The sequence below is a fragment of the Ursus maritimus genome, unplaced genomic scaffold (assembly GCF_017311325.1).
Source record: "Ursus maritimus isolate PB19 unplaced genomic scaffold, ASM1731132v1 scaffold_22, whole genome shotgun sequence".
Classification (NCBI taxonomy): Eukaryota; Metazoa; Chordata; class Mammalia; order Carnivora; family Ursidae; genus Ursus; species Ursus maritimus.
In genome coordinates this window covers 5,097,490-5,114,100 of record NW_024424675.1, presented here as the reverse complement: position 1 = coordinate 5,114,100, position 16,611 = coordinate 5,097,490, and the positions used below count along the sequence as shown (strand labels likewise).

The 16,611-nt window shown below is 45.4% G+C and overlaps 1 protein-coding gene across 4 annotated transcripts in view; it reads left to right on the top strand.

Moving 5' to 3' along the window:
- SLC24A3 (solute carrier family 24 member 3) overlaps positions 1-16,611 on the top strand; it is a 472,778-nt gene that overhangs the window by 398,841 nt on the left and 57,326 nt on the right. For all 4 annotated transcript variants that reach the window (XM_040637939.1, XM_040637940.1, XM_040637942.1 and 1 more), the window contains exon 7: positions 10,901-10,975. In XM_040637939.1, coding sequence (XP_040493873.1) covers positions 10,901-10,975 — 75 coding nt within the window. The remainder of the gene's footprint in view (positions 1-10,900; positions 10,976-16,611) is intronic.

The following is a 16,611-nucleotide window of genomic DNA, read 5'->3' as shown; positions in this document are numbered from 1 at the left end:
GGGGCAGGGGCCCATCCCCAGTCCTGGCAGACACCTGGAGGCCACCCCTTGCCTCGGCTTCCTCCACCAGTGTGAACACATCTCCCTACTGTGTACTTCCCACACTGCACTTTGATGACATTTCCGAGTCCATGAACAGCAAAAGTACTAACTGCTATCCACTGACACGGTCATCTGCAAAGTGAGAAAATTAACCTAACTACTTAGACAATCTCTCGCTATGTTTTTGGCTAAGAACTATTCTTCAGCTCTTTTGGGAAGAGGTTTTGGTTGGCCGGCTGGTGACTGCCCCCCCACCCCGCCACTCCACTCCCTCAGCTCTCTGCTTTATTGCCTAACGCAGATGAAGCCAGGATGTGTTCTTGATGTTACATGTTTTAATTCTCGGTTTCTTTAATGTGGGGAGAAAATATCTTCCAAGCACTCATTAAAGAAATGTTCTTGTGTTCAATTTGCCCTGGCTGCAGAATCGATTCATGAATGTCACCTGCTGTCCCTACCCTGAGTCACAGAAATTGCTTAAAATAGATTTCCTGACGGATCAGCTGGAGCTGGATGAGCCACACAGACCCGGCAACCAGTATTTTTTTAGTATGAAAATATCACCGCACTGCATCCACTCACAAGTGGGGGACAGGTGCTTCCTTTGCAACCTACAGCCCCCACGGGTGGTGGCCTCCCACATTTCCTCTGAACACATACTCTATTATAAGTCAGATTAACTCCTGACATTGCAGAAGTCCTATTCTTTGTCAAACAGTGGGGATAAATCTTAATTTTGAAAGTATATGATCCACGTTGCCTCTCCTCGATAACTTGATGAAGCCAGGGAAACATGGATCCTGCCAGGGATGAAAGAGACACTTCTAAATCCATACTGAAGTCTGTGGGCTGAAATAAGCTGGCTCTCCTGTTTTTCCGTCCTCTTTGTCTTGAGCATTTTAATGTTCAGAGACTAGAGGGAAATGGTGTGTCTGTCCCCCATGATTCCACTACCAGCATTCCGTCAGCAAGAACAACACCAGCTTCTGCATGTGGCGATATTATAGACACCAAACACTTATGTAATAATGTGTGTGATTGTAGCCAGGGTCTTACTTCCAGAAGCCTAACTAAAATCCGTGGTCTTAGCTGTCTGATTTCTGAACTCACACAATATGTATTAATTTCCTTTCTCATCATCACTTCAAATGCAGAGAAGCCCCACAGCATTTTGGGGGACCCTACTACCTATGATGAAATGTCACAGATCAGGACACTGAGATGATCCCTCGAGCTTGAGATTGTCCTTCTAGGTTTCATAATTGATGAAATGAGGAAGTACTTGCCTCCTATCTATATTTGGCTACTACCCCCAAATGGTATAACTTTAAAAATAAATTCAGCACCACTCTGATTTGGATTCTTTCTACCGTCTTTTCAGCAGAGTAGGAGAGTGTACAAGGGAGCTAGAATATCCCCGCCATGGTTCTCCGAATGGACTGGACAAGGGATGATCCCCCAGCATCTTCAGCAGGCTTGGTGCTAGAAATGGACAAAGTAGGAAACACCATACATAGAAACATTAGGGTGCTTCTAATTTTCAGCTTCAGCTCAAACACATCCAGTTGCTGTTTGGTGCAAAGATCCAGCACTGTGTCCAGCCCCACTGCCCAGGGTGAAGGCCAAGAACCACCCCACCAGCCTCCTGCTCTTTACATTTCAGTTCCACAGGTGTGACCCGGACTCGGAAATTCTCTGTCCTCTGGGCCAGCACTTCTCACACTGTAACGTGCACATGGTCACCTGGGGCTCTTGTTAAGATGCAGAGTCTGATTCAGCTTATCTAGATTGGGGCCTGACAGTTGCATTTCTAACAAGCCGTCCCGGACCACACGTGGGGTAAATAGCAGGAGGCAGGCACCAGGCTGTGGCGAGAGCATCTCTTCAGCGAGGGGACTGACACCTATTTTGCATTTCCCGGGCTGACGTAGGAGAATGAATGTTTGTGGGCCACTTCAGTTCTTCCTGGAAAACGATATAAATATAGCCAAATTTCTCTCCATGATAATGGATGAAGCAGAAAGCACACATAATTGAAATCGTCAGAGAGCCCCAAACGGTGCTTTTGCCATTAGTTTCAAGCCCCTCCATCTGAGTGCTTATCGGCATACCCAGAAGGGACTGAGAGCCACCTCACCTCCCACCACCTTTCTGGCAGATGGGCAATTAAGTAAATGACGAAAAGCCAGGAACCGAGAAGGAGTAGAGAACCTCAACACTTCCTTTTCCAAAAACTAGATTAGAGGAGTCTGTGAACTTGAGTGAGAAAAAAAAATTACATCTTTATTTTTACTGACCACGTAGGTTTAACATTTCATTTCATTATTCATGAGGCACCAAACCAGCAGTAGCTACTCGTGACTTTGTCTCCAGCAGAAATACAAGAATTTTCATGCAACATTACAGCTATTGCAGATTATCTGGGACTGCTCTCCTTACTCATCACTACCTGAAATGACTAACTCTTCTTACAATAAGGAAACTTCCTGGCTCATGTTAATAAAGAAGCACATATACTACTAATGTCTCCATTTCTCCATGTTTTGATAACCAGATTTCAGTACATCGGTTTCTTTGTCATTCTTTGTTATTTATTTTATATCTTTTACTACACAGTTCTGGACAGGAGTCCATTAAGTACGAAGGCGCGCATCGCAGAAAATGTTTAAGACCTCCCTCCCCTAGCACAATGTTGGGCTGTGAAGAAATGGCAGCTGGTGCGTTCAGCATGGTCAGCACTAGTTAAAAGAATTCTTTTAGGTCAGGGATCACAAATGCATATTCCTGCAGAGCCCAGGTATATAGGAAAATGTGTAAAGTGGTCCAGTCTAAGAAAAAAACAGCACAGAGAAAGTTGTATATGGCATCCGACTCTTGCCTTTGGAGTTGAGGACAGTGGAGTCGAGGGGACTGTGGCAAGTGGAAGAATATGTGTCCTGTCTAAACAGGGCATCTCTGACAGCTCCACAGTGATGTGAGAACACCCCCTGTTGCCAGGTCTTCAGATTTTTCTAAGAGAGGCCAAAAGTCTTGGTGTTGTGGAAATCCTCCCCATCACACACACAATGTTGTAATGTCCATTTTGGCAATGACTGCAATTAACAAGAAATGGGGTGGGGGGGGGGAGATACTTGGAGCAGGCCAAACAACCAGAACAAAATAGCAATCAATATCCAGCATGAGCTAAATAGACAATATAGAAAAAATACCTTAGAAATATTCTAAGGCAAAGGGAAAGTTGTGTGCATATTTTTGTTTATAGTATATTGTACAGTATAAAGAATAGGTTATAAACGTTTTTACAGAGCGATCCTGTTTTTATTGAAAATACCTACAACTTTATCCATTGACGGACGCTTTGTTTCCATATTGTGGCTCTTGTAAATAATGCTGCAATAAATGTAGAAATGCAGATTTAAAAAAAAAGAATATTTCAAAATCACTAAACCTCCAGTTTTGTACTTAAAGAAAGGCAAAAGAGTTGTCTTAACAACACCCAAAATTTCATAAGGAGGGTTATCAGATTTAGCAAATAAAAATAGAGGGCACCCAGTTAAATTTAAATTTCAGATAAGCAATAAATATATTTTTAATATATTTCCCAGGTGATATTTGAGATTATACTTATATTTTTAAAAATTACTTATTGTTACCTGTAATCCATATTTAACCGGGTATCCTGCATCTTATCTGGCAACTTCACTCATAAGCCAACTCCAAGTGTGATGGAGTAGTTACTACTAAAATTAATATGTAATTGACAACCAGCACTGCAATTGCGTTTTTCTTTTGTTTGGGTAGCATTTTTACTGGAGGACCACATGCATTCAGAAAAGTGCACATATCATCCATACAGCTCAGTGACTTTTCACAACCAAGCACATCCAGTAACCAGTGCCCTGGTCAAGAAAGAGAACAGTCCTGGCCTGCAGGAGCCCCTCGTGCCCTTTCAGACCTTATCCCTGGCCCAAGGGGAACACCATTCCAGACTTAAAACAGCATAAGTTCGGGGTGCCTGGTTGGCTCAGTCACGAGAACATGTGACTCTTGATCTCTAGGGTGATGAGTAAAAATTACTTAAAAAATCAATAAATAAACTTTAAAAAAACAGCATAAGTTAGTATGTTCTGCTTTCAAATCTTATGTAAATGGGATTGGGTTGTATTTTTAAGCTTACAAAACTGTGTATGTGTGGGGCGCCTGGGTGGCTCAGTGGGTTGAGCGTCTGACTTCAGTTCATGTCATGATCTCGGGGTCCTGGGATTGGACCCTACGTCGGGCTCCGCCCTCAGCTGGGAATCTGCTTCTCCCTCTGCCTCTGACCCTCCTCCCGCTAGTGTTCTCTCTCTCTCTCTCTGTCTCTCAAATAAGTAAGTAAAATATTTAAAACAACAACTGTGTGTGTGTGCATGTGTGAGAGAGAATGCTTACTCTGACTATTGGATTATTGTGTATAAATCTACGTTTTGGCATACAGGAGACTCTGCTGGTGCTCCACCCATGGTCCCTTGCCCTTGCCTTTTCAGTTCCCACTAGCCTGACTTCGAATACCAGTACCTGCATTTCTCTTTCTGAAGGCTCTCCATGGTCACTGCCCCTGGGCAGGGAGTGCCAGGGATTAGCAGTCCTGGGTGCAGGCCTCAACCAGTGACTGATGGGAGTAGGTGGATAAATACCCCTGCTCCCTCTCCCCTTGGGTGTGTTCTCCCTGGTCTCCCAGAACTCCCCACCAGGAATCAGGATGGTACCCCAGTTGCACTTGCTGTAACTTGCTTCTTGTCTTTCTTCCACCACCTGCCTCACTTCCCCCCGACCCCAGCACTGTTTCCTAGAACCACCTCTCAAATAACCTTGGTGCACTGAGATCCTTGCTGTGGACTCTATTTCTGGGTGGAGCCAAGCTCACACATCCAGTGACATGAAATTATCCTCAGTACCCTACCTTTATTCAACCAACTCGTCCCTGGGGCTGGTACCTAGTGCTGCCAGATGCAGCGGTGAATGCAAACACTATACCTTGTCCTAGCATGGGCAGAGGGCTCCAGGAGCACAGCAGGCCACAGTCCTCTGGCCTCAAGTCTGGGATTTCCTTCCCTAAGGCAGAGCTAGCTGACTCCTTGTGAATTCTGTGTGTGAGCACAGTCAGAGCCACCACATTTCGAAGACTTACCAGGCAATAACTTAGATTTAACATGAAAACGACTGCACATAATGTTTTGGATGATTGAGAAGGCACTCCAGAGTCCTGGGCGTTCTGGGTCATGATGCACATCCGTGGTTATTGTTCAGTACAATCAATGAAGAGCGAGTGTTCAAGAGATTACTGTGTGTCTGCACTGCCCTGGTGCGGCCTCATCTTTATTTAAATATATATCCAATAGCGGCTTGTTTACTTGTCATTTGCTTTCCCCACATACATCTCAAAATGAGATTTCTTAGAAAAATAAAATTAAATTAAACAATAAATTCGCTTTCACATTTGCGAAGATTAATTAATAAGCAAAGATTCACTGTGTTTTGCAGAAGCATGGTCTTTTTACATGGCCTGATTGTTATGGTCCATTCCTGACAATAAACCAGAAAGCAGGAGCCTTTTATATATCAGGGTTTTTTCCCGGGATCGAAGGATTTAAAAACTGTACTTGAATAATGCACAGAAAGCAGCACCAAGCCTTCCCTATGGGAGGAAGACCTGGGTCAGGCCCTCACCCACTCTCGGCACCACTGGGCGTGCTCAGACTGGGTGGGGAATGCCCCAGGGCCCCATCCTTGCTCCATATTGTGTGGCTGCCTTTCCTGAGATAAGAATTGGCTGTAGAAATTGTGTCAGCTCAAAAGCTTGGAACAAAACTCATGTTATGATTTTTCAAATCCCTTTTCTGTGAAATCTGTGTGAAATAACAGCATTTCTGAGATGTTAGTTGTATGTTTTTTGTCATGTAACTATTATGCTGTTCAGACTGCTTCAATAGTTTTTCAAAAAGGCAAAGCGCTTACAAGTCGAGGCTATTTGTGCCTTTTAAAATGTGTCTGCAATGTCAAATTCTGCTGTTCATCGAGAAAAATTGTCATATGTACTACATTATATTGTATATATTTACACTATATATCTGCATATATACTGTGTGTATATTATCATGTATATAAATAGCCATATATCGATTTGCAATATATAGCCAGAAATATACAGAAAACACACCATTTTATCATAAACAATTACTTTTAACCTCCTGGAAGGAGCCAGAATTCCAGAAGATTATCAGTCAACATTTGAATAAAGGAGAATGTGTTTTCCTCTGTTTTAGAAGGGTGGTTTTTTTGTTTTTTGTTTCTTCTTTTGGCATTATGCTACTCTGAAACTAAATGAAATCATAAAAAGGAAACTAAAGCTGCATATTTAATAGAAAAAGTGTGAAATGCACTCCAGAAATAGAAAAGATGATCAAGAAATATCAAGATGAAATTTCAGTTGGGAGGGATTCCTAGAGCTAGGCGGGAAATAGAGCGTCTGCCTTTAATTTATGGGGGCAGTTTGCCAGCAATGGCCTTCTGTAATCTGCACCATCTGCATTATTGATTAATGAGGTCAAGGGCAGAATTATTCACTGTTGGTTTCCTCCCAGGAGCCCTGTCCTGGTCTCTTCGCCAGAGTGACTTCTCGGTCTTCCTTGCAGCCACTTTGCAAAGTGCTAAGGAGGCATTGTCCTCCTATAAGTGTCCCCCAGCCCCCCGAGTTGGGTGAACACCTGCCGACAGATGACAGAGAGGCTCCCATTTTGATGCAGAGGTGCTAATATGTCCCTCTCTGCCAATAAATGTGTTTGAGATCAGTCTGATGGTTGCTGGCCTCCATTTAGGGATAAAACACCCTTCACTGAGAAGCAAAGGGAACCACTTGGACTCCATGCACCCCATTTTGTGGAAAAGTGAAACATCCAATCACCAAACAATGGTCTGTATTGGTGTGTGTTTGTTTGTTTTAACTAAACTAGCTAAACAGAGTAGTTTCCAATTTATTTCATGGACTCTCTCCCTCCTGTAACACATCCATACCATATCCATATCTGTTGTGGTCCTTATGGTAACTCCTTTCTGCTTGGATTACTTGGCCTGAATCTCTGTAAAGCAGCATATGCTTTAAATTGAGCTGTAGTTACTGCTTTTTTTGTCTCTCACCTTCAATTTTTCCCTCCTTCGGCTACCATCTCCAACGCACCTGCTTAATGGTTTAGGGTCATAGAGAAAAGATGATCTCCATGGGAGGCAATCACAAATGGGTGTCTGCTTTTCATCCCTGCCTGCAGTGAGGCACTGTGCCATGGTGTGAGGGGACAGGGGCTTGAGACCCCGGCTTCCTGGTTCAGATCCCAGCCCTTCCTGCCAGATTGCTGGCCAGCGAGGGTGACAGTGCCTACCTTATTAGGTCACTATAAGATTGAATTAACCCTTCCAGATCCCTGGATTTGCAGAATGTGTCAGGTAAATATTTGCTGTTGTGATGAGTGGCAGTCACAGAAGTGTAAGGAAGAGGTAGATAGGAGGTCATGGTCACAGCTCTCAGTAGAGACACAACAGGCTCATCAGTGGTGCTTTAATTCCCTCTAGAGTGTGGAAAGAAATTACTCTGGTTTGACTCTTTCTTACTTGTCTTCTGGTTCATTGCTTCTACAGAAAAAAATTGGTTTCGCTCAAGTGTGAGCTCTGAATCTGAAGCTAAATTTGATGATGGTCCAGCAGTTGAAAGCTATTCTGGAGGATAAAAATCACTACTAGTCCAGAGTTGGCATGTAGGCTTAATGCAAGGTGTATTTCTTGCAGCAGTAAATCTAAGTGGGTAATTTGTATTATACTTTCTTATTTTTTAATTTGTATTTAAGTTATATATGCACAGAACTTAAAGAGGCAACCAGTTCTAAAAAACTTATTATGAAAGATAGCTCTCTTCTGGTCCACCAGCGCCATTTCCCTCTTTTGATGCAACTGTGTTTTTTAAACGACGTATAGTTGATGCACAATGTTAAGTGAGTTCCAGGTGTCCAACATCGGGATCGTGGGACACATCCTAGTAGCTTTTTGAGAAAGGATATATAGGTAGTAAAGGTTTTGAGACAATTACACATTTATTTTTACTCTTCTCTCACTCTTAATGTGTAGTTTCGTTGGGCACAGAATTTCAGGCTGAAATAATTTTCCTAATTTTAAAGGCGTCACTCCATTGTCTTCTAGTCTCCAGTGCTTTTGTTGAGAAATAAAATGTCATTCTGGTTTTGATCCTTTGTATGTAATCCCATTTCTCTCTTTCTGGTGGTTTCTAGACCTTTTTCTCTGTGCCAGTATTCTGAAAATTCCTAATGATATGCTTCAGTGTACATCTTTTTTTGGTCCATTGTGCTGAACACTCAGGAGGCCGTTTTACTTAGAAAATGCGCATCCTTAACTTCTGGGAATTTTTTAAAAATTATTTATTTGATTATTTTCTCTCTCCTGTTTTCTGGAACTTCTGTCTTCAAGTGCCAGGTTTCCTGTTTCTGTTAAGGTGAGGGAGGTACAGGCACTGGTCTCTTGAAGTGAGGGAGATAATTTGTGGATTAAATTTTCAAATACTCTTTCAGTTATCCTGTCTTCAGACCCTCTTTCACCCCCCACTTCTAAAGCGTTGCCCACTGCCAGCTGAGTAGTCCACTGTTCTTTTGCTTTCCAGCATCTGAGACGCCTGGGTGGCACGTTGGTTAGGGATCTGCCTTTGGCTCAGATCATGATCCTGGGATTGAGTCCTGCATTGGGCTCCTTCCTCAGCAGAGAGTCTGCTTCTCCCTCTGCCGTCCGCTCCCCCTGCTTGTGCTCTCTCTCTTTCTCTCCCCCTCTCTGACAAATAAATAAATAAAATCTTTTAAAATTTTTTTTGTTGCTCTGATCAGCTCTTACATTCGGTTTTCTTTGGGTGGGGGGGCGGTTATGCCTTGTAAAAAAAAAATCCCTCTACTATTATCTTGTTCTGGTTAACAAGAAAGAGCAAAGGTCATGGTATGTATCCAGTCTGTTATCTTTAACTAAAAGCCCAAGTGATTTTTAAGGAAATTCGGAATTGATATTTGCCACATGTTTTAAGTCCATTTTTCTAATCATCAGACACTGAATAAATATTCACAACCTTTTATGACCTGCTGGAAAATGGACAGTCCAGTACAATGTAAGCTATTCCATAGATGACTGTGGATTCTAAGAGCATATAGTACAAGGAGAGAGCATGATAAGAGGATAAAGAACACTTTACATTCGTTCTGAAGTGATTTCTGTGGCATGAACCCTCTTCTTGACAACCCCCTCATCCGTAACTTAGATCTGCAAATACAAGACCTAATAAGGCAAAATCAGCAACAGAAAAATACCTTAAGTGTCCCTATAACAAGTAGAAGAATGTGTTCATGGAAGGAGACCTCATTACTCATTTATGGTTCTATTTAAGTCCTATCTTTCATGTTATTTGAATCCAGAGAGCCTTTTCTGGTTTGACTTTGCCTGATCTTTTCTTTGTAGACTGACACAGTTGTCAGGGAGAGAAAAGACTCCAAATGTTGCCTTGTCCCCGAATCTCTTTTCCTATTGTCTTTGGTGCAGCATGTGGCTGTCATTGGCCCAGCTGACAGCCGACATTTGCTATGTCCTTCTTCGCTTATGAGGCCAAGGGCAAAGGCAGCTAGACAGGTCCTGTGGCCAGAGGGAGGTTGACACTTGTCCTGGGAGGCGGGAGGAAGTTGTGAGTGACAGCCAGGAAGCACTTCAAACACCACTCTGCCGACTCTCCACCCTTCTTGGTGAGACCCTGCCAAAATGGACCCACTCCACAAAGCAAAGAGAAAACAGCAGGTATCCCTCAAAAGGAGGTTTGGAAGGGCTTACCAAGGAGAAATGACTTTTCCTCCAGAACAGGGATCTTAACCTGGCGTCTGTAGCTCCCCCGTTTCTGGCAGCCTCTCCTCCCCGTGGCCCAGCCCAGCTCCATTGCCCTCCTTTGTCTCACCCAGGGGCCTCCTTCTCCTGCAGGAAGTCTGGACACAGCAGGCCAGGGCTGTTGTAGCCTCCAGCAGTGTGTCTCCTGGCCTCATCACAGTGGAGCCATCATATCCTTAAACGGACATTGCCCAGCTGCTAAGAATAACATTTTCTCCAGATAAACATGCAAACCAATGTTTTAAAAATTCTGATGAAATCAAGAGTCAGGTGCCCACAAGGACAGGCATGTAATAGAGGTGAGGGAAGGGGGCTGCAGACTGGGCTTGTCCAGGCCCCTTGTGAAGGGCAGTGGCTGCCCAGCCCTGGGGCTCATTCCATGAGCCCAGGCTGCAGCAGACATGACAGCCTTGACAAGAACACAGGGTAGGTGCCTCCTCCATCCCCTTGGCGTGAGGAATGCTAAGGTTGGTGGGTTCCTGGGAGACACAGGTCTTTGATTCGGCTTTGCTGAAACTTCTTCGTGCTGCCCAGCAGCCTGGGACACGTCCACCTGACCTTCCCTCCCTCCTTCACAGGGGTCAGACCCAAGACGTGGTTGGGTGGCCCTCCTACCTTCCCCCTGGCTCCCTCCCTGTTTTCTCGCATGAGTGTCTTTGCGTCACAAAACTGTTGCAGGTTTAATCCCATCTTGGAATCTGCCTTTCAGAAGATCCAAACTAATACACCCAAAGACCTTTAATAAATTCATATCGATGGGCAGACTAACTGGGACCAGCACAGGAGACAGACATACTAAGTTGTGTTCCTGGTTTATCACTGGCCAGAGCCACCAAGAGCCATGCTTTCACTCTCTATGCACTGTCGAATATCCCGTTTCTTACTGTTTTCTGCCCTTTTCCTTCAGGTTGTGGCTCTTTCCTCCTGGTGCCTGCTGAGGGATTCGATTTACTACACGCTGTCGGTGGTGGCGCTCATCGTGGTAAGTGTATGATGCACCCCTCACCTGAGTCCCCTTGCCATTTGACTCTTAACTCATCCTTCTCACCACTTGGGATTATGTGCAGCCACTCTGCGTGGAGCAAGTTCAAGGTCTCTGGTGACAAATGAACGAACAGATGTCTATGCATAGAGGTGGCTTCTCCTTCTTCCAGCTGCTTTGATCACCCAGAACCCCAGCGTGATAGTTTGTGCTCAGAACAGGAGTGTTGACTCTGCTTCCATGAGAGTCCTCTGCTGTTTTCCTGTGACCCCCCCCTGACCATTCCCTCTCACTTTCCACGGCTCCTCTGGAACTTCTTCGGAGTCAGTGACCCCGGGTTTGGACCTTACTTCCCCCTCTCCATATGCTCTCCCAGGACAGCACCCATGGCCATTACCACCTTTGTGGTGGACACCTCCACACTGTATTCTCAGCAGTGGCACCTCCCTGAGGTCCAGTCACCGAGAAGCCCCTCTCTACTGGACATCTTCCTGTCCCAAATTCAATGTGTCTCTAAACTTACTGTGACTTCCCCAAGACTGGACTCTCATTCTGTATTTCAATCCTCGTTTCTCTCCTAGCCACGAGACCTGTGGATGATATTAACTTGACCTTTCCCCCAATTCCACCATACCAATTTGGCTTCATCTTGTAAAAATGTCCCCAGTGTGTCCCTTCTTAGCCCATTTTAGTTGAGGCTTCTTATGTCTTTGGCCCAAACTGACAGCCTGTCGTGGGTCAGTATGACTATGAGAAGCATCGCTGCCACCCACCCTCCCCTCCGCCCCCAGTCAGTCCTTGGAGCTTCCAAGTGATAGCTCTGCGAAGAACACCCTTGTGGCTCCATGTCACCTGTGGGGACACATCCAAACCCCTCAGCTTGGCAAGTCGAGTCAACCAGAAGAAGGGTGGTGAATCAGAAAGACACTGAAATGGGAGTTAGGACATCTGACTCCTACTCGTGGTTCCCTCCCTTCTGGCCAGCTCTAATGACCTCGGAAATATCAGTCTCTTCAAGTCATAGTTTTCTTACCTACAAAACAGAAATAGATCCACTGACGGGTTTACTCCCCTGTTTACAAAGTATTTACCTGTAGGTTATTTAATTGTCAATATCTGTACAAGTAAGTTGCCCATGATGTTTAGTACAAGACTTTCTACAAGGAACCAGTGCGTACTTCAGCCAACAGCAGTTCCTGACAGTGAAGATCTTGGGTTTGCAACCACAGTCCCCTCGTTCCAGGGGCCACTGATAATTGGAAGGGTCAAGACCTGCCCAAACAGAACGTTGGGATCCACCATGTTGGAACTGAAGACAGGCCACCTCTACTGAACTTCTGGTTGGTAGACTTAAGGACATGCATGGATTCTGTGTTCTCATTCGCAGTTACTACCTGTGGGAAAGGTATTATCACCCCCAAATCTAGAAGACTCTTCTGTTCACACAGACTTCTCAAACACTTGTTGCAGCGAGCTTTGGCCTGAGACGTGGAAACCCACGTTGATCACGTGCACCCTCTGCTCTCCTGCCTTTAGGGTAATTTAGGACGGCTTTGAAAGTTACTATTTCGAAAGGCATGGCTTGGGGATGGTATAAATATATGCAACTCTCTGTTTTGCAAATTCCAGAAAGACATGACCATTCCCAGAAAGATGAAGTGATGAGGTGGAAGGCAAAGGCTGAGATCTCCCAGAGCACAGATTCAGCATGTCCACTCCCAACAATCAATTGCCCACACTGGCTTCTTCTCTGTTCTCAGCATAGATGCCTCCTGGATTCCTGGACTCCATGTGAAATAACTTCTCTTTGGTTGGATTTATCTGAGTATGCCCAGGATTTTTTTTTTTTTAATGTTATTGTTGCTAATGATGTGTGAGGAAGTAAAGAGTTTTGCTTCCTTGGGCTGCAAGTAATGCTCACCCAAGGGGGTCTTTGGGCAAAGCCGTCCTCTGCCCCATGTGTGGCCCATGAATCACAGAGCTGAGCCAGCTGGACACCCAGGCTGCCACAGCTCTGCATTTCTCTCAGATGGCAACAAGATGCAAAAGCAAGTGATTCTCTCCTGTTACCTGCAGATTTGGACTATGTATTTACAGCCCAGATGTCAAGGCTGGAGTTTTCCGATTTTCAGAAAAATTACATTTCTCCACTGTTAGGAAGAAATGGCAGAGATAAAGCTTGAGTCTTCAGGGTTTGGTCTTGGTTCTTCTTATTTTTACCTGTGTTCCGCCAACTTCTGTACACCCTGGAAACACCCAGCGTGCTTATCTAGAAAGCGCAACCTGGAGATCTTAATCCAGTAAGTTCTGGAGCCCACGAATTTCCACTCTAACCAGGATCTGCCCTGTCCCTCAGGGGATTCTGATGCATCACACTCACTTTGGGAAACTCAACTGCAAATACAGTTGGACATCGTTTCCTTGGGATAGTCACCTGCTGCATGGCGATGATCGCTTCTGGAGGAAACATTGAGATTCTCCAACACAAAGCATCATGGCAGCTTGTTTGTCTGGATTGTTGCCTGCTGTTTGTTCTCAGGGTCATTTTCACATGAGACTTGAAACCGGGGTGAGGAATAGAACAGTCTTCTATACAGAAGCACAGCGTTTAGCAAAGTGCGTTTCTCAATGTCCCCAGATCTGTCCCATGGCCCAGCCCCACCCAGGCTGCTGCTCACAGCCGCTGTTCGTTTTTGTCAGGGTGTTTTATTCTCCTCCTTCTGCATTTCCCCCAAATGTCATGGTAACAAAATCACTTTTCTTCTGGCCTTCTTTATAGAATATTAGGCTTCTCTATAGGACCCTGCAGTAGGCACTTAAAATTCCTGTATTTAAAAGCCTTCCTCCTATCCACAAATAATTACCAACCATCCGTACAATTTATTTTAACTATTAGGGTTTTTTTTTCACCCTCTCCCCCTTTTTATGGTTCTGAAATGTTCAGAAGACAGAACTGCCAGTCTCCGGAGGTGATGCAGTAAAGAGCTCGTTCACCCAGAGGGCAAGTCTTGACTAAGTGGGTGCATGAGAATCACCTAAGTGGGACCAGATGTTGTGTCTTTGTACATCCCTGTGGAGGCCCTACAGCCCCCAGAGCCCCATGCAGAGGGGCGCAAGGACCCAGAGAACAGGGGAGACAGCTATGGGAGGGATGCTCTTGCTGCTGGGCCAGGAGAGCGTGGACAGTCGCGATTACCTGGGTCTGAAACAGGTTTGAGCTGGAGAAGACCAGATGGCAAACACACACCCTGAAACCAACAGAGCTTAAGACTGTTAACTTAGAGACAAGGGACTCGTTCCCTTGGGCATTTGGGTTTTACCTACCTTGTCTTTGTACTATTTTCTGGTGGGTTTGCTGTTCTCTTTCAGGAAAAAAGCAGAAGAAATTAGGAACGTGTTACTGTCGAAAGCAGTTATGATATCAAAAACATGCAGTGTGTGTCTCTCTGCCCTTCCTGCCCCATCAGGTGTCCCCCCTTTAGCCCTGGCAACATCCTGTACAGTGAACCTCCAGGCCCTGGAGAAGCTGGACATGGCCCAGCAGGCTCGCCCCATGACTTGAGTCTCTCTCTGTAAGACGAGTGTCACCTTTTAAGTCCTGAAAGCATTCTGGCTTCTTTGGAGCATGTCCTTGCACGCATCTACCCAGCAGATAGTCTGCACATCCTTACAGACCCTCTTGCTGCTTCTCTCCCACTCGAGTGACCCACGTCTGACCCATGTCCACCACCACCGGCAGCTCTGCCTAGCCCTACCCTTTCTCCAAATTCCAGCAGGCCCCACAGCCTCTTTTATTGAAATGTTACTGTAATTTACATAATCATATAATTTACATAAATGCAAATGATTCATTACATCCTCGGTCTAACAGCTGCCCTAAAAAAGAATACTTTATTTTTACTCTTCATCTCTGCTTTGAGATCGGGGATTGTGAGCAGTAAGAGAAGGGAAACCTCCTGGGGGAGTGGATAGGCCTGGGAGACAGGTTCGGATCGCTGAACTGGCTCACAGATCCAAAGTCAGGAGTGCTGCCTACCCAGAGGGGGGCCAGTTGGAGGTCCTTAGGGCCACCTGAGCACAAGCACAGCAGCAAGGCCCCTCCAAGGTAACGCTTCCCTCTCTTCCACTCAGCTGGCCTGGCCACCAAAGGTGGCCTGGGTGGCACTGTCCGGTGGTGTAGCCACTGAACACATGTGGCTATTGAGCTCTTGAAATGCAGGACTGAAACTAAGGAACTGAATTTTAATTTAATTAATTGAAATTTATGTAGCCACATGTGGCTTGTGCATATCATACCAGATAGCACAGTTGTAGAGAGCAGATCCATCTGGAGAAAATATATGCATATTCTCACAAGCATCCCTCAGTTTTAACCTGCATCAGCTCGATACTTACTACAGGACTGGGTACTGTGCTGGGTCTGTCCATGAAGAATTTCCAGTTCAATACTCATGACTCTGCAAGCTAGCTAATTACATGAGTCCCATTTTATAGATGGCAAAACCGAGGCCCCAGAAATTCAGAGATTTGCCCAGGGTCAGGGAACTGCAGTACCTCAGGTTTGCCAGAGCAAGTGTCTAAGATGGTACATCTCCACCCTCCCCAACTTCCTTCCAGGAAATGAGCCTCTTCTCTCTGATTCAGCAACATTGAGGCTCTTACAGTCATGGTACCTCTGTTACATCTCAGCTCTCCTTCTGGGGAAGCGAGAACTAACCATGGTAGCTAGATTCTTAGAGGGAATGAATGTGAGAATTTTTTAAGTTCCTCAAACAAATCAGCTATGGTCATACAAAGGGTGGTGTCCTTATCACTGCCCCTGAGAGGAAGAAGGGCATGCTCTACAGGCTGCTTGGGGTATACCAGCAAGCTGGGTCTTCCTTGCAATTGCTCCTAGAGCAGGGAGGTGGGTCAGCCAGACTGTGGGATGCACAGAGGACCCTCTTCTCTTTCGCGAGGAGAACGACTTGGAGGTTTCAGTTATGTGCCTGTGTTTGATTTTGCACTGCTCAGCAAATATAGCCCTTTTGGTTTGGCAACTATCCTCCCCTGTATCCTAAATCCATGCCCTTATCCGCTTTCTTTCATCCCATAGCCTGCCTCTTCATATTTATGCGAGATGGCCAGCTCTGCTCAAGCCCTGCCTTGAGGTTGTCTTTATCTCCTACCCTCCCGCAGCCCCCACCACTGTTGTGGGCCTGCTAGAGATCCTGAGGTTGAAATTCCCGTTTAACTTTCAAGTGTAAACCATAATGGTGCTTAACAGCAGCTTCCCGGTGCATTCCATTGGATTCCTCTCCTCAGAAGGAACGCCATCTGCACCCCCAGTCCCCAGAGCTGAGGAAGTCAGAACTCCCATTTGGGCGCATCTCCCCAGGGAGCCTCCATGCTGTTGAGTGAGAAGTCGGGGGGTAGAGAGGGAGTGCGGTTTCCATTTCCAGCTAGGGAGGGAAGATTTTTCAGGATTTTAGTTTCTTGAAAGAGAATGGTGGTGTTGATTTCCTATTACTTTTGCTGCTTGAAATTTTAATGGTGCCAGTGAATGTAGCATAAGCTGTGGAAATCGTAGGTTCTTCAGTGCAGCTGCTTCTGCTCCGTGGCCCTGGCTTACAGCGGCCACTCCATGGACTGACATG